The sequence below is a fragment of the Acanthopagrus latus genome, chromosome 11, assembly GCF_904848185.1.
Source record: "Acanthopagrus latus isolate v.2019 chromosome 11, fAcaLat1.1, whole genome shotgun sequence".
NCBI classification, from domain to species: domain Eukaryota; kingdom Metazoa; phylum Chordata; class Actinopteri; order Spariformes; family Sparidae; genus Acanthopagrus; species Acanthopagrus latus.
In genome coordinates, this window is record NC_051049.1 from 14,329,614 (window position 1) to 14,355,762 (window position 26,149).

A 26,149-nucleotide genomic window follows, 5' to 3' on the forward strand; every position below is an offset into this window, starting at 1 on the left:
CTAAGCTTCAATGGACTCCTGTCAGAGTGATCAGGTTTTCTTCTTCTTTCGCACTGAAAATGATAAGTAGATTTGAACCATCATACTCTCTTGCTTCATGACAACAAGTCCTGATTACACAAGAACATGTTTCAAGTGGAGGTAATGTACTTTAAAGCAGATGTTCAAATTGAGTACAGTAGTTTAATGTTTGTGATTGTGGATGTAGGTGGTCCTCAGATAAAAATAACCTTGCGCAGGATCCGAGGCAAAGCCAGAAATGAAATTTAGCCTTCTCAATTTAATTTTAGGATGTCCCTTTGTCTTTTAAGATAAAATGTATCCAGAAAATTCAGCACTTGTTTGATTTTTCTTTTTGATCCCAACAAAATCAACTGTCAACCAATCAACTGATCGCCATGAGAATTATTGGTGATATTTGGAGTTTCTTCAAGGCGTACTGCAACACGTCTATGGAGATTCCAGTCTTGCATGTTTTCATCTGCTGCTTTCTCTCCAGCCAAGCAGAGATTGAAAGCTTCTTTGAGACAAACAACGTGGAACACCTGGCTCTGATCTTTGAAGAGGCTAAATCCTACATTGGCCGAGAGGTAAAAAGTTTCCATTGACCTGAGCTGTGTATTTTTTTTTTTTTCTTAAGAGAAGTGCCTTCAAATAGAATTAATCTTTATAAGTATGTACAACCACATAACCCAGGGGTGTCAAACTGATCCAGTAAAGGGCCATGTGGCTGCAGGTTTTCATTCCAACCAAGCAAGAACACGCCTGATTTGGATCAGCCAACCAATCAGCCAACCAAGCAAGAACACACCTGATTTGGATCAGGTGTGTTCTTGCTTGGTTGGAATGAAAACCTGCAGCCACATGGCCCTTTACTGGATCAGTTTGACACCCCTGAATAACCTAAAGACTCATCATATGGCTGACTTTACAACTTGAACTAGAAAGAAAATAAGATGGTGTTATGTTTTACTGTACAGAAATCCTTTATCCACATGGAAATGATGTGACATCACAGACACACAACATATAATTGGTTAATATTTTGAAATATACAATGACTAAAATATTCTCTTTGTTTATCTGTTTGTGCATTGTTGGTATTCCCCAGGTAACTCTAGACCTGTTACAGTTTGAGAACGTTGCAGTGCGGAGAGTCCTGGACACTGAAGCAGACCTGGTAACCAAACTGCGAGTGAGAGAGTTTCCATCTTGTTACCTTTACTACCCTGGAGGCAACTTCACCAGACTCCAAGTGTGAGTATCTATGCAGTCTTTTACTTCCGCTGCTTAACACAGTGCTCTGCAATTTATGATTCCTGACGAAGTTTAGCACTATCACTTTTTAGATAAATGAATTAATTAAATCTAAGAAAATATTCTGTATCTCCTGAAACAGACATCGTGGCTTATGTGGAGATTAATGATGATGAAAATAATAACTATTATTATACCAGTGGTACCATTTTCACCAGTTCATGAAAGCTTTGACAGCTGCTTAAAGTGAAACTCTCACCAAAATGCAACCTTGGCTTTTTTGGTGAATGCATATGAGTCAAACCTTTGCGTAAAAGCATAATTACGATGAAAGAGGCACTTTTAAGATTGACCATATTTCCGTTTTTGGCTCAAACTCATTTTCGATGGGAGTGCAAGAGGCACTTTAACGCTAGCATCCAAATCGCTATTTTTAAAACACTAAGAAGGCTCGACACATCATGAAAATTTGCTCATAGTATCACCAGGGTCTCTACACATGAACACAAGCACTGAGAACATTGTTTGTGAGTTTTTGAACAACTCACGTTAGCATGATGCTAGTGTGAAAGTGCCCCATGCACTCCCATTGAAATGAGTTTGAGCCGAAAACAAAAATACAGTTAATCTTAAAGTGCCTCTTTTGTCGTAGTTATACTTTTACGCAAAGGTTTGACTCATACACATTCACAAAAAAGCCTACTTTGCCTTTTGGCGAGAGTTTCGCTTTAAACCAACAGTATATGTTCCTTTGCTTGTTAAAGTGTGTTTACATTTCTTGCGGCACTTGTCAGCAGTTGAACAGTTGATACAACTGACATTTGGATTTTTTTTTTTTTTTTTTAGACAACTTACAAGGAGTGGATATTCATTGGTATTCAGGTTGTTGTTAAACAGATCCCTATTTAGTGGCAGCCTGTTATAGGGTGTAAAGTTTTAAAGTCGCACAGGTGTTGGGGCTTTTCTACATTAAAGGACATTACAATAGCAGGTAAACTGTGGGACACATTTGCTTTGCTCCCTCGTAACCTAAACTTCTAAACATTTTTCACCATAGATATTCCTTACTTGTTGACCTCTTAAGTTTTGTTGGATACTCAAAACAGTCAAACTTTTATTTGATTAAAATTATTTTAGGACAAGGTGATGATTCCTTTTGTTTTAAAGGCCCTACACACTCCACCTACTCGTTTTTCCCTCATTTGGCCTCATCTTAGATGGGGAGAGCTTTGTACAGACTGTGCTCGCTTAACATCTGTTTGACCCTCATGTTACATTTTGTTGTTGAGCACAGTCAGACCAAAATTTGCTCTTCACTCATTTCTATGTGGAGTTGCCAAACCTCCAACCTGAGCAGAGGTATAAGTAGCCAGAACAAGTAATAACATCTATGTGGGCGTGCAGGACTTGACTGCATATTGTGAGGTGGTTTAAGGACAATGTAGCAAAGGGTTAGTGTGTTTCTTGTTATTTAGCATTGCACTACTAACAAGGGGCACAGAAAGAATGACATCAGCACTGGTGCACACTTGCTGTCTGGTGGTTTTATTGCTCATTTCCTTCTCACACTTGGATGGTCCTTAAATGACAAACCTACTTTGTAAACATTGAAATGGAAAAGGCTGGATTGTTGTTGAGTCAGAATGTAACCATGAGGAAACAGTAGCGAACACCACCTCCCACAGGACATAACAATGAATTAAACTTTGCTTTAGATCATCCAGAATTGCTGACTGTTATCTGTGATGTACAGGACAGTGCACTGGTACAAAGTGGTGAAACAATGTTGTTGCTGTTCCATTCAGCTTGTTCTGCAAGCACCAGTCAGCGAACAATTGTTAATTGTATGATTGTCTGAAGTCATTAAAAATGCACCAGGCTACGTTTAGAAATTACACTCAAGGCTTTAGCTACTACATTATCATTAACCTAAAAAGGAGAACATCTGTGGGTTAAACTTTATTAGGACAGATGGGCAGGGCACCAATGAGCCACAATGATGTTAACACTTTTTTTATTTATAATAAGTGAGTGTATGTGGGTGGACGGTGTGAAGCAAACATGAGCTATTTTTGTAAACATCTCAGTGAGAACTCAAACTTTCTACAGTAATTTCCATTAAGCTTGATTTAAAAAACACAAGTTTACTTTCCTTTGGCTGCTATTGTTTCACACGCGACCACTTTGCTTTCTGCCGAAAACCTTCATCGTGTGCTCATTATCTCAACCCTATTCATGAGAATACTTTTAAACATCTGGCCCCTTAATGGGATCAGAGCATCAAAATCGCTCCCATTATTCACTATCATAAAGCGGCGCTGATCATTCCTCACCCTGCAAATTCATCTGCTGTTTCTGCCTCTTTGTTTGGCTGTTTCAATAACTTGGCATGCAAAGAGGACTCTTTTTAGTTGACAAATGCAAAAAGGAAATGATTTATTGCTGATTTATTTATTCACCCTCCATCTCTCCCCTTCCAACCCCCCTCATCTCCATCACTGTACAGAGGGGAGGTTTTTTAATTTCTTGCATGAAAACAATGTCATTGCTTTTCTGGCTTCACCTGCCAAACAAGCCCCAGCCGCACACGGCGACAGATGGCCTCCCATCATCACTGAATGTCTGATTGATCCTGGGAGAGCCGCGTGTGTGCGCTTGCATGTGTGTGTGCGCTTGTATGTGTGTGAGAGGGAGAGAGCGTGTGTGGGCGTCTCACATCCGTCATGCATGTAATGTGTGCCGGTCCCAGGTGAATGCATTCCCCCCCAGCCCACCCTGATGCCTGCCTGCCTGCCTGCCCGCCTGCCCGTCGGCCCTGGGGATCGCTGGATGAATGGCTCTCCCTTCACATCTGTACACTCCCACCAGACACGCAGGTGTAATTGAGTCCTGGGCTGGTGTGAGTGAGCGTAGGCCCAGAGTATCCATCCTCCTTATTACCATCCTGTTCCACCTTTAGATGCTCTCTCTCTCTCTCTCTCTCTCTCTCTCTCTCTCTCTCTCTCGCTCCATGCTCTCTCTTACAAGGGGAGAAAGCAAATGAGAGGAGGATGTGAGGGGTGGAGGAGAGAGAGAAAGGGAGAGAGAGCATTACCGGTTGTGGTTCCAGTCGCAGCGTTATCACATGGCTTAATGATCAGCGATCTCTCTCAGTTCCACGCTACTCTGGCACCATCTGCTCGGTATTTGAAATGCATTCCCGTAAGTGTGTAAAATATACGGCCGCGAAAAAAATACAGGTCATAAAACATTTTTTATAGCTGTGGACTGCTGAAACAAAAGGCCGGGGGGAAAAAAAGGCATTTGTTTGAGAGCCATACACTTTAGTCAATACTGCACAACCTGGTTTGCATGGACATTCACTTGTAACAGCCTCCACTCTTCAATGAATGTTTGAAGCAAGATTTTGGAATAAAACTGCAGAGATTTGCTCCTCATTTTGCTACGAGAGCGTTAATGTGGGGACAGAATGTCTCGCGTGCAGGCAGTGTTTCATTTCATCTCAAAGGTGTTGGAGGGTTGAGGTCGAGCTCTTTCACACCAAACTTGGAAAAAACTTGATTTACAAACCCCTCTTTGTGTGTACAGCACACTGTTCCATCACCTTCCCAATCGAACGATGTCAATATTACATCTACAGTAGAAAGCACTGGTGCATCCCAGTTTCATTTGTTAGTAAACATTTCTTGGAGAAAAAAACTACAGTATTTTTAAGAACATGTTTAACAAATCATGCTTTCAGTAAGTGATGTGAACAAAATTTAATAAAGCAGTGGAGACATGTACCCAGCTTCCCCAGTGTAAATCACACCTATGGCACTAAGGATCCTTTAATTAGGACGAAGGGTCAAGCATAACCCGTGTCAGTGTGCCACAGACGATAAGGGAGAGGGTGTGCACACATCTTACCTCGTGCATATAGTTATGTTGAGCTACCTGCGGGTCTGTCTCACCTGTTCTGTCTCCCTTTCAGCAAAATTGAGGCCCGTGCTTTCTACACGTACGCCCTCCAGAGGCTGCCAGGGGTGGTGCGATCAGGAAAGCCCCCACCAGTCATCACAGAAGTCCAAACCAACAACACGGAGGAGTCCTGGAGACCTTTCAACACGTGTGTTTGACTCACTCTACATTAGCTTTCTCCGCTCATTCGTATTGTTTTTTGACATCATGTTTGATTGCGTGCCCAGGTCCAGGGTGTACATGGCAGACCTGGAGTCAACGCTGCACTACTCTCTGCGTGTGGAGCTGGCTGCTCACACTGTCATCAGAGGAGAGGCCCTGGTTTCTCTCAAGAAGTACACATCTGTACTTTCAAAGGTAAATTTACCAGAGAGAGCAATGCACACAGTACACACATCAAATGACATACATTGATGAATGTTCATTTTAATTATTTTAGAGATATTAGATATATTAGATATGGAAGGTGGATATTAATCCGGGTAAAATATTTGAGTCTTTTGTCATGCAAATTTTTCACCTATTATCATCAGAAAAAAATTTCCTAGCTGCCCCTTTTATCAGGGGACAGAGGACTGTTTACTGTGAACTGTGGTGATCAGGAAAGTCAAAGACATTTTGGTGGGACAAAAATTTGAGATGAAAACTGTTGAAATGATTTGTTTCTATAAAAAGAGATGCGTATTGGTCAGAAAATAAATATGATGAGTTATATATTTCAAGCTCCAAGAACCAACAGAAATGTGTAGTTATGGCAGGTTACCACTAGATGGAGAGTGAGACAGCAGAATGTTTGTTCACACTCTAAATTTCAGCTGCTGTTTTTCACCATTCAGCCTTCAGAACATGTTGTTTTTATTACTTTAGAATCCATCAGCTTATTTAGCAAATTCTTCTCATGAACTATTTTGTCAAAAGTACTTTTGTTTTTTTACCACACACGCTTGCACACATTATTTAAAGAAGTGGATGTCATTGACCAGAACAGAAGCACAAATACTCAAGGGTATTGTTGACCCTCTTGATGTTGACTCTCAGGGGGATTGAAGCGTGGCTGCCAACCACTGGCCGCCCACAGGGTTTACACAGACACAGCCTGATTGCTATCAAACTCTCTCTGGAATACCCCAACCTCTACTCCTCCTCCTACTAGTCTTCCTCTGCCTCCTCTTCCTCCTCATGCAGTAGTCCTACTTTTGGTTTCGAACTGGCGTCTCTGTAAATACTTGTGCATGTGCCAGTCTGTGGTGGCTCCCCCAAACAAAACAAAAACAACACCCTCTCCTCCACTGTTTTATTTTCCATATTATAATTATTATTATTTTAATCTCTTCTGCCTCTTTCCATCCTCTTTTTGCTTCTTTTCTGCTCTTGTGAATATAGTTTATTTTTTTATATTTTTTCTGTGTTTGTTTGATTAATCCACTTTTGTTTACATCCAATACATAATTTCCTGTTATTTTATCCCAGCTTTTTCTGTCACTCATTCATTACATGCTCCCTCGTTCCTTTTTTTCCCCTCCTTCCTGGCTGAAGTGTGCCAGCCAGGCAAACATGTTGTGATGATGAGGCCTGACCTGCTATTCCTGTCCCTATTGGCTATGCACCAGGATGTCTCACTGCCCTAGTCTGCTACCAATCTCTCTGATTATATCGCACTCTCTAGGGAGGCGTTGTAGCAAGCTAGCGTGTATCTGTGTGTGTGTGTGTGTGTGTGTTTTGGGGGGGTGGCAGAGCACTGTGGCCTCCCATTAGCTCTAGTTTGTTTAGTCAATAGCAGCAGGTCCCAGTGGTATTTTTAGCCTGTCCCCCTACCAGAACGGACCAGCCGCTCAGCGGGGCTTTGTGTAGCTGAGGAGGCCTTCATTGTTGCCACTGACTTGTGACAGTCCTTATTGTCATTCGACTGAGCGATCTCACTACAAAGAGACCGAATCCTTTCAGTCATTCAGCTTGTTAGTAACAGTTAATGTATGACAAGCAAGTGGACTGTGAAACTAGAATTGAAAGACGTTTGAAGTGAGAGGGGATGATACTTAAAGCAGGGGGAGATGTTTAGGAGCCAATTGGTGCACTTTAGAATATGAACACATTTTTATATTAAGTCTCATATTTTGGAGTTCATATGCTTAATATAAGACAAATTATCCTCCTCCATCAAATGACTGTCGATTGATGAAGAAATGTCCCCACTGTTAAACCGTTCTTGCTTCCTGATAACAGACCCAATATGTAAAGATCTGACACCTGAACCCCCTACATGAGTCATGTGATTAGATTAGAGTAAAAGTGACTCACGATGTTCTGACCACAGTGTCATTGCTTCACACTGATGACACATTTCCTCAATCATGACGCACTTTTTAATTTTACCTCATGAAATGATAAGTGGGAAGAACATTTGCATACACGAGGGTGCGTATTTGCATGGGTGACAGTGTATGTAATTAATGTTTTACTATTTTCTGTGTTGATTTCTTTAATTGATTGATTAATCATGTTGCCTTTAAAATGTTAGAAAACTGAAAAATGCCTACCACATTTTTGCAGTCCAATAGGACTTCTTCAGATTGCTTATTTGGGAGATTAACAGTATGAAACCCAAAGACATTACATATACTGTGATAAAGGCGAGAAAAAAAACACTTTTTAGAAGCTGAACCTATCAAATGTTTGGCAATTTTGCTTGAATATTACCTAAATATCAAAATAGTTTTTGCTGCTCTGTTCATCTTGAGGACATTGGGAATTAATACATGTATTCATCTGCTCTATGTATTAATGTCATGTAAAACTCTGTTCTGTCCAAGAATTATAATTCCACAAATTGTTTGTTTCTTCCACAATCATCCCCTCATTGCATCTCCTCATCCAAACATGTAAACGTGGTGGTTGTTTTATCGTCTTTATTTCTTTTCATCATGCACTCGGTCATAATATTACTAGATTTACTGTCTTGTCAGGCTGAAGCCGGATTTATGAATTCTCTACATGTATATGAGGATTAAAAAAGTGGATCTTGGGAAGCATGAGAGCATTAGAGCGAGATTTTTAAGGATTACACCTCTATCCTGCTTTTCTTGAAAGAAGCCCTTCAGCCCAGAGTGGACAGAGGGGCAGGGGAATAAAACAAAGAATTAAGAGGGGGGCTTTGGCCTAAAGGGACACTGGCTTCACCCTTCTCACGCCAGGGCTCAGAACATTATGTTCACACACACTTACATCACCAAAGACATTCTCTGTTTTTCCCTAAAATCAACTGCCCATGTTATAAGGATCATATTATTGTTATGTACATAATTCTAAAATAGATTGTTGATTAATTTGGCTGATTTCAGTTGTAGTTTCACCTCAGTGGCAGTAGATAACAAGTAAATGTGTGGCTTTAAAGATGAGGCCGCTGTTTGCCTAGTTTCCCCTCTGTGGCATGTGTTTGTCGTTTACCCCCCAGTTCTGCCCCGTGCAGACTGAAGTTTAATCATTACCAAGGGGCTTCACCCCTGTTTTTACCCCAGGCCTGGCCATGTCTGCCCTGTTGCAGCCAACAGATGCCTCCCTCTCAAGACCCTCAACACAAGGAGCTTGCGGTTTCTCAAGTGCTGCTGATACTAATCGGATCAGGGATGACATATTGCCGGGGTGAAGGGGATTGTCATGGTCCAACTGGGATGGGGGCAGGAGGGATACAGGGTCAGAGGAGGGGAAATGTGTGTTTGTGTGTCTGTGTGCATGCGTGTGTGTGTATGTGTGTGTCTATGTGTATGTGTGTGTGTGTGTATATCTTCTCAAAACAGAGCACAAATGTGGAGGGAGATATCTAGTAGAGATGAAAAAATGAAGACAGTTTGAACAGAATATGAACCCATTCCAGTTGATGATCACTGCTCTTAAAATTGCTCGTACTTATTTTCATCTTATAATCAATTAAATGGATTTGACAGCTGACACTTTTAATGTTTTTGGATATTATCCAGTAGGGGTTCATTTGCTTTGCTTGTTGTAGGTGCATCCTGTAAGATGCTTCCAAACACTCACTGGTGTAGAAAACACGATATTGTTTTTGGTATAACTTGATTCTTAATTTTTAAACTTCTTTGCTGTTATTTTTTGCTAAATAAGATTCAAACCATCTGAGAACAAAAGAGCTCAAAGTATGCCATGTCTTCACCTGTCTGTCCTTTAATGCCTGTCACTGTTTTTTCCCATAATTCATCATCACGTCTGTGAAATAAATTTGGCATATTGATTGACATTGTGCACCATCAGGGATCAAGGCCAGGGAGTCTGACAGGGAGAAAAAAGAAAAGCGTAGCAGGATGACACTGACTAATACACATTTTTTTGTACAAAAGTTTAGCATGGTGAACATTTGTGTTTTAAGGCGATCAACAGACTCAGGCAGCTCATGAATAGTCTTGCATTGGTGATGCTGACTTAAGCCCATTAGTGTGGAAACACCTGCGTTTTCTCCTGTGGTTAAATTCATATGGCTGTTTAATGAGCTTTTCTGACTGGTTGGCATGAAGACCCCAGATCCAGACCTAAACCTATTATAACACTTCCCCAGCAGTGAGCAGCACACATTAGAGGCCTTTGTATGCACTTTACTTCCCACCTTTAGTTGTGTGTGTGCGTCTGTGTGTATGTCTGTGTGTCTGCTTGGTGGTGAAGTGGTACACATCATTCTTATTTACATATAATGGCCAGTATACTTATGATTGACTCTGATTTTTGGTCATGTCGTGTACGATAGCTGCCTATGTCTCATGCTTATTACCACAATAAGTATCACAACACAGAAAATACACTTTTTTTCAGGAAAAAAATGGTTGTTGAATTTATCATTTTGAACTTTGATGGCCCAGTACTAACCAATATGTTGGAATGCTGTGATTTATGCACAGAGTTATCTGTAGGCCAAGTTGCTGAGGGGAAAGGAAACAGGACAGAGCAGGACTCTGTTAGCCTTGGACAAGGAGGTTTAAGCAAATCAATTTGGGTGTGGTGAAGTGGTCAGGGTGTAACACACAGATCCTGTTAGAGTGTGATGAACAGACGGCTGAGCCATAGACTGAAAGGCATGTTTGTGTTCAAGATTGGCAGCATGTGCAGGTGTATTTAGCTGAACAAATGGTGTAGTTACCGAATTAAAAAGACACAGCGATGCAGATGCGAAAAGGTCCATATGTTGGATGACATCAGCTCTTTTTTTGTTGTTTTTGTTCCCTCTCAGATTGCCACATGCACAATAACTATAATTTAAAAGATGTTTGATTGATGCATTTACCTTGTTCTGTCCTCACAATAAGAGCCAAAAATGTGTTCAAGAAAATTAGTAAAGATGGAAAAGTTGATCAACTGAGAATGAATAGGCACTTGTTTTAAGCAGAAACACCAGACCTTTGCTGGATCCAGCTTCTCAGATGTGAATATCTTGCTATGTTTTTTTTGTTGCGCATAACAGTAAACTGACCATCTCTGCGTTTTGGAATGTATGTCAAAAAAAGAAGACACCTAAAGATGTCACCTTGATCTTGATTTTTATTGTTTAATGTATTTTCTCACTGTATGACATTTGATACACAAAATGATAAGTTAATGATAATCAATTATTCAAAGAGAAAAAACCTGCAGATTGATAACAAAAATAATTTTTACTGTAGCTGCAAGCCACACACAAGTTACCATGGAAATAGTCTATTTAAACTATTTGTTTGAGTCTTGGAAAAAGCTTGATCCTTTTGTCGTGTCCATTTCTGGTAAAAAGGACCATTACCATAAATTGTTCCACAGAGAGGCTTACAGTAAGAATAGGAGGCACATTTAGCTGAAATTAATTAAAGGGCTCTCCTCTCTTTTACAGTCTAAACTCTCTAGACATCAGCTGTTTCTATTGTTAGTATCGAACGTGTGTGAAGACATAATTGTCTGTGCCTGTCTGCATTCTGTCATCACTGGTCTCAGACACCCATCAGCTGGATTTCCTCTTTCTCTTCACAGACCAACGTCTGCTAGTTACAGGGTCATGTTTCCAGCCAGTTGTGGTTGTTACCATGGTTGTTTGAAAAGATGTAAATACACAGCAGGAGAAAGCGTTGAGTAGCCAGTGGATAAGTGGTTGTTAGTGGCTTAGGAAATAGATCTTAATGAAGGCAGAAGCTTAAGCTCAGCTGCTGTCACATTTTCTGGTTTTCTTTAAAGGTGCTGAGAAAGAAAAACACTTAAACCACAACTTTTGTGCAGCATGTAAACCATGTTGAGGATGAGATGGCAGCTAATAATCTTGGAATTACATGTCAGCTCGGTGCATTGTGTGTATGTTTAGGACAAAAGTAATGTTAATCTAAGATGAGGATGTTGATTTGAATGGTTCATTTCAGGCAAAGGAGAGTGCGTGTTAAGCAACACGTTCATAAAGCCTGTACAAACATGAATAAATAAATGGATGACAACAATTGCAGTCTGTATTTTAAAGCCGTTATTTGTCGGAAACTGTTCAGATACATTTCCATGTGCTGACCAAAATATAGCTACACTAATACTAGAATATGAAAGACTTAGACTAACTTTTTGCTAGATCATAGGTATAATATAAACTATATGTTATAAATGAAAACTCGTTAATGAATTAATTAAACTAATGGTAATCTACCAACAGACTTATCGTTAGCCATTTACAAAGAACTGTTGCAGGAGTGTACAGGGGGTTTGTTTGCTTTTCAGTAATGCTAAAAGAATTAGTTAATGAATTGACCATGCAGTTGACACATGTAAATATATACTTGCTTTTCTTGTGTCATGATTTCTCTTATTTCTTCTTGCATCTCATCTGTCTCAGCTGTTTTGCCTCTGTCATTTCTTAAAGTTAATGTCTGTTTCCTTTTGTACTCTGTTGTTTTGTGTACATAGTATTTCCCAGGCCGTCCAGTGGTGATGAACCTTCTGAGGTCTGTGAACAGTTGGCTGCAGAACCAGACGGGTGATGAGATTTCATATGAGGCACTCAAAAAAATACTGGATAACTCAGCACTGGTGAGTCGAGACAGAGCTGTACAGACAAATATCCATTTAATTATCGCAATGAAGTTGGGGCGTCTTGTTCATTCTTGTTGGTCAAGCCAACATTGCAATTATTCTGCATTAACTTTTTGTCTGTCTTTCATCTTTTGTATTCATTTATTCAGAATTCTCTGCCCATTACATACTGCATTGAGGAAGTTCACAAATGCAAATTTGTGACTTTTGTGAGCCTGAGCACGCAGGCTTTTAGGGAGAAAGGAAGGGAGAGGAGGGGAAACCAGACAGATAAGCAGCTGCAGGGAGAACAGAGAGCAGGGCATCGCAAAATGCACCCAGACTGATGTGAGGACGTCTGTCTGGGAGTAGCCTTGTCGTTCCACTGAGTTACCAAGGTCACTTGTCAGTCAGGCCACTTAATCAGTTCAAAACCACCTCAGAGGCACCAAAGTGATGCCTAATTTGTCAAAGAAAATGTCAAAATGTGATCTTGAACATTTCTATAAAAACACACAGTATGACTAGATGAAAAGATATTTTATGAATATCCAGATATTTCAATATGTACTTTGTCCTTGTCTCAGTGCCAGCACATACAGCTGAGGATCTATGTGCTGTTGTCTTTGGAATGAAGCCTGCATGCCTCCAGTATGCCACCCCTCGCAAATTGAAAGAGTCACTTACTTACATCATTAGCTTTTAGCAGGCAAATCAATGGATCAATGAATCAATTGGAATGTATGAATAGACTTCGCCTCAGAGGAAATGGACTCTGTACACACTTGCATACACACACACCAAATCTTTACTATTGACATGTGAGTAACCCTGTCAATCACGCCAGCGATGGCAATGCAGTGCTGCAAGAGAAACGACTTTATGTCAGAGAAAATATGTTATTGGATTCAACTGTGGCTCGTGGTTGGAGATCTGGATAGCTTCTGTTCATTAGTGGAGGGCTGAGCCATTAACCTGAGATTGACTTCTTATTGATCAAGAAAACTACAAGGAACAGCTTTCATTAAGTTGAACAGGTTGGGAGGTGCTGGAGAGCCTCTAATTCTGAGAGAATCTTTGAAATGTATTCTCATTAAAGGATGAGGTGGAGTTGTTCTACCACATTCTATTCTCCTTATCAACAAATGCAAAAAGGCAAAAAACATCAATGTGTCTTTGGAACTTGGACGCAATCACATTCAGTCTTACTGAAAATGTATTTAAAATGGACCAGTTGATACTTAAAATTTAACACTAGTTTTCATGTTTGTCACAATTATGTACCATGTCAGCGATGGAGACCAGTAGCAAAGGAAACGTAGACACTGTGTCACGTAGACACTGCTTGTTAGTAGGATCAAGTCATTGTTGGTTTTGGTCTTTTCTTGGGATTTGTGGACAATGAGAAAATATAGAATATCACCCGGTTTATCCTTTAAGCTTATGTCTTTGTTTTCCTCTTCCCATTTGTCTGTAACTGGTGTTTGTCTGTTTGTTTTTCGTCCTCTCTCAGTCTCCAAACACAGCTTTGCCTGAAGGAGTGAGGTGGGTGGGCTGTCAGGGTTCACAACCTCACCTGAGACGTTACCCTTGTGGGGTGTGGACTCTCTTCCATGTTCTCACTGTCCAGGCCAAGAACGTGGGAGGCACCGGTACACACACCCACACACACACTGAGTTTGTATTGCTGTAAATGGAAAGGGGCATTGAAAGTTCACAATGATGGGTGGACTGAGGATGAGGGCTTTGTGGGGCTTTGTAAACAAATTAGCCCAGGAATGTTTAGTGGACTGACATGATTTCACATCTCATAGAGAACAGACGGAATACACACACACTCACATAATGTATATGCAGAATTTCATGATGAAGTTCTGCAGGTATTGTCATTTTATCACAGCTAAAATCGAACCTAATTGGGGCTGTGTGAAGAGGGATTATGTTAGATTAGTGGAATGTGAGTGGTTAATAAAACAGGCAGATGACCAGAGGCTCTACTCTTGGCACGGACGTTAATCTCCCTTCAACACATACACTCACACATAACCAGACACATGCGTGTGCGCGCGCCCACACACACATGCACACACACACACACACACACACACACAGAGGTTAATCCCGAGGTTTACGGACCATCCTGTGACCTGCAGATGGACTGGCCAAAAGGGGTGTCCATCTGGCCCCCCACAGACCGCCATCTTAATGGGTGGATACACACACACACACACACACACACACACACACACACACTGTATAGTGTTGGCCATCACATAAATGTCCACTCATTCATGCACACATGCTGCACATATTTTTAAAGGTGTGAACATGTTAGTGAGGGATTAAATGCAGGTCTATAGATATTATCATAAAGAGCACATACACACATAGTGGTGGACACACTCCCACTGTCAGTACGTTTCCTCCTGTAGGTCCTGCTAAGCCAAGAACAAAAGCAAAGAGCTCCAGGAAAATGTGTTTGTGGACTGTTGAATTCCTGAGACAACAGCCTGGCCACCATTCACACAGAGGGTTAGCTCTGTTTAATCTCCAGATTGGGTTATCCCATTCGCATAGATTATTCATCTCAATATGGGGTTAACCCAGCTCTCTGTGACTCCTGGCCCACATAACCGTGGGAATCCCGGAAGCTGTGGACACACACTGCCATTAGCAAGCATTCAGGCTACAGCACAGGTTAACAGCACATTTAATGTATAGAAACAATAAGCTTTACAAGGGGATGAGACTGTGCTTTATATAATGGCTGATATCTATTCATTGAGAGCAGGAAATCTGTGAGATTTTGCATTCACACTTAACTGATGGCCTGTTATTCCCCTCCAGATCCCCAGGAGGTGCTGAGAGCGATGAGAGGCTACGTCCGCAGCTTCTTCGGCTGCAGGCCATGTGCCGGGCACTTCGAGAACATGGCGAGGGAGAGTATGGATGAGGTGAACACGTTGTCTTCGGCTGTCCTGTGGCTTTGGTCCAGACACAATCGAGTTAACAACAGACTGGCAGGTAGGAGTCTGTACACTCATCTGTGGCTGATTTGCATATCTGTAATATGCAAAGCTGTAATCTGTCATTTCAGTTACAGATTGTAAAAAAAATGTTATCATGGTTTAACATCATATATTACAAGCTGGGTGTAGCTTAGCAAATATGGAGCGATATGACTCAATAGTGTGATACAAAGTTATTTTTCTCCATCCAAGCCTCACTCACTTGCTTATATTAGACAAAACAAGGATGAGGAGTGAGAAACACATACATTAGAGCACAACCGACTTTTATTGACACACATAATATCACTCAGGTAGATACTATAACCCACAGAGTCAATCATATTTATATAAAGGGCAGTTTAGCTAGATGCCTGAAATCACATTTGATTGGATGTATTTCAACCCAATTGCCAGATTAAATGGTAGCCAAGTAAATTTCTGCAAAACCACACATATATTCAAGCTATATGTTTCATTATGTTGCAAATTGTCATGGAGACTAGTCTTGTTTTGGTAAAATGTTCTATTTTCTTCTCGTCACACCACTGTACTTATGCTCTGATTAGGATTTGGTACAAAATCCCATGGGAATGGTTTGGAAAACATCATGGTCTCTTTTAGTTGCCACAAACATGGCCGAAAATCTCTCGAGGTCTGCTTCAAAACACCAGCTTCTGTGGCCAAAAGCAGGGCATGAAATAAAAAATATTTGCTTTTGAAAGATCCCCAGTTCTCCTTAAAAGTACCTGCGATGTCACGGATGCTGCAACACATTTCAAACTGCAGTCACCCATTTGGCAGCTTTGTCATTTGATACTCTACTTCCCATTCAAAAATGACTTTTCGTGCATGCATTCAAATGAGGTTAACTTGTATATTTTTTTAAAACCCTTATACACCATAAAGTAATTCAGCTATGTGGTAGAATTTTCAGTATAATATGGTTGGTAATAGTTTTTTTTTTTATATACGTCATTTCATCGATTAGTCAATCACCAGAAAATTAATCCATTAATAACTTCACCAATCATTTTTCACTATACTCTGACCTTTATCGACAAAATTCAACTGACTATCTACATTAGACACAAGAAATACAGTATCTGATGAAGATCAAGGTTATGAAGCTGATTGAAGTCCATGTCCTTCTGCTTCCATGTTAAGCCGTCCCTGTCCCTCCTGCTTTTTTCCCTCACATCCTTTCTACATTTCTCTTTTCCATGCCCACCAGTGCAAGCCTGGGGACCCTTCCTCAATTGGTGGGTGAAGATTTTCAAATCCAGTTTCCTTTAATGGTCAGTTAGTCTTTGTAATACGACTAAGAGGGTGAGGGGAGGAGGAAGGATGGATCCTCAGATCAGACACCAGCTGTCACCCCGTCTTAGTCCTCCAAGTATCATCTGCTTCGGCCTCACCCATTTTCTCCTCCTGACCCCCCTCTGCCATCCTCCATCCTTCTCACACCCTTACTTTGTGTCTCACCCACACCCCACTGACCATCAACTATCTCACCAGTCGTCAACCCTTTCCTATTCAACTCTCTAGACGTATTACCCCAAATCGTACTCTTTGACCTCTTACTAATAGGTCTGTACCCCAAACCACATGACATTTCTATCCTTATCTATTGTAAACTTAGCATATTTACCCAATTATTAACTTTTAGGAAGCTATACACTGAAATGAGAATCTTGAGAAAATACTTTTACTGCAATTGTTTGTTTTCCCTTTAATCTTCATTCCATCCTTCTGTTTTCTTGATCTGTAAATTAATTTGTGTCATTTTTTGACCATGCTGTATCAGCATATAACACTTCTGCATATCAGCCTCTAGAGTATTAAACAGCTCTCAAGCATCCCTCCTCCCTTGTCTGTATTCATATGATTTTATTAGGCGCGAGGCTGTCATTAACAGCCCACTTTGTTAAATCACTATCTTTTGTTTGTGTTGACTGCCCCCTCTTATATCTCAGGGACAGCTTGCGTCCTGAACAGCAGGGGCCAGAAGGACACCCGTCCCTGCGTGTGTCTGCTCCCCAGACACTTAAACACTATTCAACCTACCACCATCATCCATCCGTCTTGCCTCTCTTCCCCTATTCCTGTGGCAGTCTTTCTCTCTTTCCACTCACTGTCCCCTGGGAGTCATATCCTCCACTTGACAAGCAATAGCACAGCATCCTAGCAGGATGGGTCCCCCAGGAACCAGTCCTCTTGCCCCCCCCCCCCCCCCCCCCACACACACACACACACACACACACACACACACACACACACACACACACACAATTCCCAAGATATTTTGTGACAGCAGGTGGCAAACACCACGACACAAGCCACACACGCTTCCTCCATCCTCTCCTCCCCCTCCCTAACATACACACACACAGCCCCTCCAAGCAAGTTATGGCGTGTGGCAGGGGGGTTAGTCATGGTAGAGGGTGAGTCGTGGTCCACAGAGGATAAGTCGGGTGAATCAGAAGGAGAGAGAGAGAGGGAGGGGTGGAGGGTTTGGCTGTGTTTGTAGCAATGAGTGGCAGCGTCTCCCTGAGGAGGGAACACACCGTCCCTCTATCCACTCAACCCCTCCTCTCCTCTTTGCCTAAAGTGGAGCTCTTTAGCAGGCCTCCCCGCCCCTCCTTTTCAGGAGCAGCCATGCATGAAAGAGCAGCTATTTGTAAAGCGGCCGAACAATTAATTTAGCTGGCAACAAAGAGGCCCCAGGGCCCTCGGCCTCCTCGCAGCAGCAGAATTAAGACCGGTGGCAGCTCAGTCCTGTTGCTGCTTGTCAACAGGCTGAGACTGATTCACATTTCTACAGACAAAAACAGCTGCTGCAGCAGCCCGGCTGCCTTCAGGACTTCAGGAAAGCACTGCTTTCACAGGGTGTTTGTGTTTTTTATCAACAGTACAAAGTGATATGATTATGATATCGCATTTTTGTGATAATGATGTTCTTGATGAAGAAACAAAATTAGAAATACCTCTTTTGTAATTTTTGAGAGTACATTTGTTTTTGTTTTTATAATGAAACCAGCTGCCTTCCCCTACGCTACACTGGGTATGTCTACCTGAGATGGTAAAAAATGTTGGTTGTGTTGTCCCCTTCTTGATGTTAGTGTGTTCTTGCAATACTGCAATACAATCAGTTTCCCTGTCAATCTTTGCTTTTGTAAAAGCACTACTTCACCAAATTCAGTGCTGTTTTTGGAACTAACCATCAGCAGTTTTGCTGTCAGCAATGTATGTTGCTTCCCGTAAATAGTAATGACATACTTACGAACAGAAGGATATGGCACAAAGCATCTTGTGATATATATTTTTTACATTACAAAATAAATCAAAGTTCTCAAATAAATGTAGGGGTGTGTTCATGACCACGGTAAAAAAGGAACGAGTTTGAATCCAGCAAAATTAGACCAAGATAAGCAAACCTTTCAAACCAGATCAGAAAGTCAAGTCTGACAAACAACTGATATGTCAGAGCAGGTTGAGTTTGTGGTGGTCTTGAATGGTGCACATTGGCAAACAATAATTTTAACAGAGTTGTGCAACACACCAAAAGTATCACAGCATCGTAATTAGAATCAGATGGCTCTAGTTTGTGGCATATGTTATTTTTGATGTTTGACTTTGTGATTTTAATGATGACTGTATAAGTGTTTATTGTATTGTGTCAGAAATCTGCCTCAGACTTTTCAGATTTGGAATCTCGTCAACTTTGACATTTTTGTAATCATGTACGATGTCATGTGCTCTTATTAACTAACGTGGTAAACTTAACATTCACGACCAGCGTTGGGGACATGGTAGTCCTAGATTATATGGAAATGTGTGATCCAGACACATTTGAGTCAGCATCAATAAAAAAATTTAAAAAACAGGTGCTAGATCTGTCATACAATAAACAGAATTCCTGGTTTAGGTTTTGTCATGATTATTTAAATGAGACTAAAATGTCTGACATCATCTGCACTCCCCAGCAGCCAGGATGTCTCAGTATGCCGTGCGGTGTAGGTGATCCTCACTTATAGAATTAGTGCTGAGGAAGCTAGTTTGACGTGCTGAACAATACATATTTATACCTGATGAATATGTATGTGCGGCGGTGATGACATCTCTGTGACAGGCCATTGTGGCAATCTCAATATGGCTGGTATGGCTAAAGTCACCCTGGCTGCAAACGTGGCAAGCTGATTAGAATAAGGGAAGAGATCTGAGGCATCTGGGTGTGTGTGTGTGTGTGTGCGTGTGCGTGTGCGTGCGTGTGTGTGTGTGCGCACGCACACGTGTGTGTCCTCTCACCTGCTGAAATGTATAAAAGCCCCCCCACACACCCGCAGACTGCAGCCCATCAGGACACAGTAAAATTGATGTATCCTTTATGTAAAGTACTGTATGCAGAGTACATACACACATGCATATGACTGAGATTAATCTTGAGCGGCGGAGAGGAGGTGGAGGGAGTGGGGACGGAGGTGGTGGAGGATGTAAATTGACAGTGCTGTAAAGTGACAGACCTGCTGCTGCTCCACTTTTTCTTTTTTTTTTTTTTTACTCTTCACACAGACACACACACAGACACACAGAGACACGCACAGTGGCCTGTTGGTGACAACAAGTAATCTATTATAGGATGCTGCCCTGTGTGTATGCAGTGTGCAGGGTAAGCCATGGCAATATATTGGCATTATATCATTATATCTTGGATATTGTTATAGCGTGATATGGCTTAAGTGTGGACTACAGTGAAGTGATGTAATTTTCTGAACTCACCACTTTTACCCATTTATTCTATGTACCCACATTACTGATTATTATTTATTTAAAAATATGAATGCCTTATTATTTTGTTAAAACACCCACAAACATCCTAAAAGTATTGACGTATTATGGATATCGGGGTATTTGATCAAAAATACTTTGATATTTGATTTTGTTTTTATCACCCAGACCTATAATAGCCCACTGGTAATCATGCAACGTAAAAAGGTACCTCATACTCACCGCGATTAAAAAATTGTACATTTTTGGTTAAATAATCACTTATACACATTATAAACTATGCCTATAAGCAGTTATAAAGGTTTATTAACATCAATTGCATAAGGTTATAATGTTCATAGTATGTAGTAAGTATTATAAACATCAGTTGGAATGTTAAACATCTGCTTTCAGGGCTCCAGGCTGCGACTTTTTTAATCAAACATGCACCTAAAAATCTGTCAAGTGCGACTAAACATTTTCACAACAGTGCACCAAAGACTCAGAGGTTTAATTTTTAAACTACTGACATTATGACAGTTTCTTGTTGCATTTGATTTGAATGAAGAAACAAAATGTATTTCCACCTTTTTGCCTGTTTACAACCATTTACATAACGCGGAAGAAATTAAGTTTAAATTTACTTAAATCATGTGTTGGGTTCACCGAAATGAAAACGTTAACAGGCACTAGTGCGACCACTGTAAGAAAAAAAGAAATATTAGTCTGGAGCCCTGACTGTTCATGAAGCATTTCTTTTTTTTTTTATTAATTATGTTTATTGAGTTGCATTTAGACTCTGTATTCATGGGTGTGTGCGTGCATTTGTATTATGCATTTATAAAAAAAAATATAAACATTCATTGCCTGAAAACTATTTCATTGAATGGATTTAAAATCTGACTTACATCTGGAGGACATATTGAGAAAATAATTAAGTTGTGTTGGTTTAATCAAGAATTGATGAAGTGCTCGACAGAAAATGTCAAGCACTTCATCAGCTCAAGATATGTTATGATGTATCAAAATATATGCCACAAAATATATTGTTTAAAAGCCATATTGCCCAGCCAGAGTGTGTGTGTTGTGTGTGAGCCTGTGTTATTGTGGGTTTCCCCATTCCTCAGCCAGTCTGTTTGCGTGGATGGAGTGTGTGAGTGACGAGGGGTGTTAGTGAGCAGACATGTTAAAGGAGAAAGTTTCTAATTCATTAGCAGGGCAGCTCCCCTCAGAGGGTTCTGTTGCTCTCATGTTCAATTTGGAAATTGGACTCTGCTTTCAAAGGGGTGTGAAGGGCCAAGACAGGTGCTCCACAGCACCGAGATCTGCTGCCTGAAAACAGAAGGTGGGTGTGTGTGTGTGTGTGTGTGTGTGTGTGTGTGTGTGTGTGTGTGGGTGTGTGTGTGTGTGTGTGGGTAAGCTGTCCACTTTGGCCACATCTATTATCTCACCACCCCTCCCACTGGGACATCCCAGAAGCCCATTGATCATTGTTAAACCCTGTCATACACTCTCTCTCATACACACATATATAAATACACATACACTGACGCACAGACACACACACACAAATATCAATCCCTAGATTACATGCACACAAACACAGACAGATGATTTACATATACACACTTAAACACATACATACACATATGCATATGGGCACTTAGTTTTTACGAGCACTGTGACAAGATCAAATGGGTTCAACACAGATTGCATCCAGTCCTCAAAGCACTTTACATCCTCCAGTCAGTGCACCAACAAGGAGAATAAAAGAAACAACAATGGGTGAAACAGCTGACTGGGCGCTTTGTGTTGTGTGTGTGATTCCTGTATGTGGCAATGAATCTTGATCCAGGCAGCATTTTCTGACCTTGTATATCATCTCCTATAACTTAGGTTATGTACTGTACAAAGACTGTGACATAGCTGTAGTACGTATGAGGTCTGTTTAGTGAAAAAAAAATACTCAAAAAGAGCCAGTGTACATGAGTCTCACAAGTACAAGTACTTGATATGCAGAACAACCTCCGATATATAAGACTATTATAAATTGCTCATAGTTAAACTTATAGTAAAACCTTTAAGAAGCATTTTAATGCTGTTGTGAGTCCATGTGGTGCTTTGTGGACCTCATGGTGCATCACATTATCTGATATAATGATATGTTTAATATATGGCAAAGTACTTACATCTACTAAATACATATAGTAAAAAGTGCAACATTCCCCTCAGTGTAGTGGAATAGAGGTACAAAATATCATAAATGGAAATAATCAAGTAATGACACTGTTTGTCAGGGCTCAACAACAACTCTCAAAAGTAGTTGCCAGGAAACCAGAAGTCAGTTTCTGGTAGCCAAAACTGAAAATATGGTTGTCATTTTTAGTCATTGTACACTGAATTTTGATTCATCAAGACACTATGCAGTCAGTAGATTGGCTACAACCATTGCCTGTTGGCCTCATGGATCTAATTAAGGAAAAGGTTGGCCCAGAAGACGAACCTAAGTGGGTTTCCTTGGCAAATGAATGCTGCAGAACATGATGGCGTAGTCACATTCACTATAGAGTCACTGAATGCCCAAACAAGACCAGAGTTCACTCTTTCTTTGGGGTGTTTCTTGTTTGCTGTCCCATTTTTTTTGCCAATGCCAACCTGCCAAGCGAACTTGTTTGTGTAATTACACTTAGCACTACACCTTTTCTAAAAAAAAACAAAAAAAAGCAGATTTATAGAAACAATGCTGAAACCAGTATCAAATATCAGGTTTGTTTCTGATTCTGCATCTCTAACAATATGGCATTTTTACAATACAGTGACCTATCTACTGTGTTTCTGTCTCTGCAGGTGATTTAAGTGAGGACCCCAACTTCCCAAAGATACAGTGGCCTTCACCAGAGATGTGTCCAGCCTGCCACACAGTGAAGAATAATGGGGATCACAGGTGGAACAATGACCAGGTCCTCCCCTTCCTCCTGTCCTACTTCTCATCGGCCAGCATCCTCACAGGTACGAACTTTAGTTTATGAAGAGATTCCAGAGTTTCTGAGTTGAATTAAGGTTCACCATCAAATCAAAGCAAAAATCAAAGTAGAGAGACAATGTAAATAATGTATATGTTCGTGTATCTTTCTTTTCCTCGGCCTGTCAGACTATCTCGAAGATGAAAGCCAGGTCCTGGCAAAGCAAAGAGAGAAACATGAGCGTCAGCAGCAAGCTAGAGAGGCTCAGGAACATGGAGAGAGGAAAGCCAGGGAGGCTTTGGACTCCATGAGACTCCCTCTACCATCCCATGCCACCGAGCCAGAAGAGGAGGAGGAGGACGAGGGGGAGGAGGAGGAAACAATGGTAGATGAGGAGGAGGAAGGTGGGGAAGGAGTAGCAGCGGCAGATGACATCGGGGGTAAGACGTCCGAGCCGACCCCCTGGGCGAAACCTGAAATGGAAGTGGGTCGAGGCCGGCGGCGGGCACACGGGAGGCCGAGCATCGTGGGGATGAGGATGCGAGAGCCGCAGGAGGACATCGTGGACCTCGACTCGTTCGTCAACCAGCACTACAAGGCCAAGGCCATGCAGCTGGCCGCCTCAAGCCGGGTCAAACAACGAACCCTGCAGAGGAAGGAGGAGCAGGAGCCCGTGCCCGTGTTTGGCCTCGGCATGGAGCTGGACGCAGGGCTCGGGATGGTGGGCCTGCAGCCTATAGAAGAAGACTTTGAGCTGGATGTGGGGCGACAGAGGAAGCGGCTGCAGAAGCGAGAATTGGCAGGCCGCTACTTTAATGAGGAGGCTGAGTTGAGCCACAGAGGACGCTGGATGTCTATGCTGAGCATCGGATTCTCCAACGTGGACATCAGCCTGTGTGTCATTCTTTACCTCATGTCGTCCATGTGTCTGCTCACCATGTTCCTTTTCTTCAAAAACCGCCACAAGCTACGACGACCTAAAGTAGCCCTGCCCTGAACCAGACTCTAAATTTCACCTGAGTCAGCTATGATTTACTTTCATTAGGTTCATGTAGGCTAAGGTTGGGGATAGTGTAAGGGGATGTGTGAAGATTAGAGCCATCTTAGATGGTCCACTTAACTGCTACCTGCAGCCAGAGCAGGCAGCAGCACTGGTGGATGTGTTGTGTGTATCTGGAGAAGAGGAGAAGGGAAATTACCCTAAAAATCTTTGAAAATGTGTTCAGTTCTTCAACCTTTCACTGAATCTGTCCTCCAGAGCTTTTCAGGCAGCAACTGGATCTCTTCATGTTTATGTTTATTACCACCAGAGGGTTTCTGTTTAGGGGTTGTGCCATGGTTGTGTGAGTTAAAGATATTCAGCTGTGCTTTTGATTCTGTTTGACCACTTATGAAGGATGATTTTTGGTGCTTTCTTACATTTGTAACAGTCAGTTGTTACTTCTTTTATTTCTTTAATATCCTAGACGAAGACCTTCCACTGCACATCCTTGTGTACTGTGACCAAAAAGATTTAAATTTATCCCATTTTTTGTAGATGTACACATTAAGATATTTGAATCATTTGAACTAAATACTCAAAAAGATGATTCTTAAGTGATTTTTTTTAGAATTATTTGTTTAATGTCTTGCATTTCCCTGCAGTCAGTTAGGAGAGTTTTGTGTTTATTTTTACACTCTGAATTTCATGTCATGATCAGCAGGTTAAAGAAGGTCCCTGAAGTCTTTGTGGTTTTCTACAGTTTGTTGACTGTTGCATCATTTTTGTTTAATACTGTGACTAACTTTCACCAGATCAGCCTTTTGTGGATCAGCTCCTCTGAGGTGACGTACAAGATGTTACACCAAGCGTTATGTCACGTCTTTGAATATTTCTCCACACTGCTGAGTCCACAGAAAACCATGCGGGTTGTGTATGAAGTGTTGTGGAGCGACGCATATGTTCACACTGGACGAGGTTTTAGAATAAGCAGGATTTGTTTTTGGCTCGTGTCCACGATGTAAAGCTGCGGCTGGTCATCTCAAAAACACTGTGTTTTTCTGTTTTCTTCTTTGCTTCGGAATCAATAAAATTATTTTTGATAAGGACTCTTTTGCCTTTTCGTTATTTGATCTGTCACTTGTTGAGGTATAGACCTACCAATCACACTTTCTTTTTACCTCATAACATGAATTTACAGAGGAGGGGTGACGCTCGATGCCATCTCTACAGTCTCAGATGTCAAAATATGTTTACGGACTCTCACAGATTTTTTCAAAAACAACTTGCTGTGTTTTTTTGTTTTTTGTTTTGATCAAGACTAGCAGGACACGAGGCAAGGAGGAGCAAGGGTGTTACATGTAGAATCGGGGGGTTACACCATCCAAGGTTGAAGGAAAAAGCCTGTTGCCATCTGCTGTGCAGCGCAAGCTAAATCCTAACAATTTCATTGGGATTATAGCAAGTGAGTAATCCAGCTTTCCTTTAGGACTAGAGGGGAGAGATTACCCTTGAGGATTAGCTCCCCGCAGATAATAAACTTTATTAAAACGCAATCGGCTTTCATCTGGCTTCTTCCCTCACACACTTGGAGGTGTGCTCTGCGGGAAGGCGCGCGGGGGGGGGGCAGCCAACCCTTGGTGAGGGTAACACGGGTGAGGTGGTCGGATGAGGTGGATGAAAGACGGGGCAGTGTGTGTGTGGGATGAATGGACGGACGGACAGAGGACAAGGGTTTGATGTCGTCCGGATTACAACAAAACCATCTGAAGGACAGCCGACGCTTGATCTTGAGCTTTGTGTTTCCTGAAACATTGAATTCCCCTGACTCCTGCCCCTTACCTTCACCCCCAACCTGACACACACACACACACACACACACACACACACACACACACACACAGACTGCTCCAGTGGAAACCCCTCTCCTCTTTATCCAAACCACGTTTCCAGCATCAGCAGTATGACAGGTTTTGATGGTGAATTAGTTGAGTTAAGGCAGTCGATTCCTCGCTAACAACACACACACACACACACACACACACACACACACACGAACACACAATAGGCTGATTAATAGCCCTACATTAAAGCGGAGGAGCATCAAGGCTGAGCAGCTGTGACTTAATCAAACTCTCAGATACTTTGAATTAGACCCTGAATGACACATTATGATGGCCGGAATGGATTGAGAAAAGCAC

At 41.5% G+C, this 26,149-nt stretch overlaps 1 protein-coding gene across 1 annotated transcript in view; it reads left to right on the top strand.

The window, feature by feature from the left end:
* Positions 1–25,057, top strand: part of qsox1 (quiescin Q6 sulfhydryl oxidase 1) — a 29,749-nt gene extending 4,692 nt beyond the window's left edge. Inside the window, exons 5-13 of the mRNA XM_037115344.1 lie at positions 500–590; positions 1,112–1,257; positions 5,231–5,365; positions 5,445–5,574; positions 12,127–12,249; positions 13,745–13,883; positions 15,079–15,255; positions 22,854–23,015; positions 23,158–25,057. Coding sequence (XP_036971239.1) covers positions 500–590; positions 1,112–1,257; positions 5,231–5,365; positions 5,445–5,574; positions 12,127–12,249; positions 13,745–13,883; positions 15,079–15,255; positions 22,854–23,015; positions 23,158–23,966 — 1,912 coding nt within the window. The 3' untranslated portion in view covers positions 23,967–25,057. The remainder of the gene's footprint in view (positions 1–499; positions 591–1,111; positions 1,258–5,230; positions 5,366–5,444; positions 5,575–12,126; positions 12,250–13,744; positions 13,884–15,078; positions 15,256–22,853; positions 23,016–23,157) is intronic.
* Positions 25,058–26,149: the final 1,092 nt, after the last annotated feature.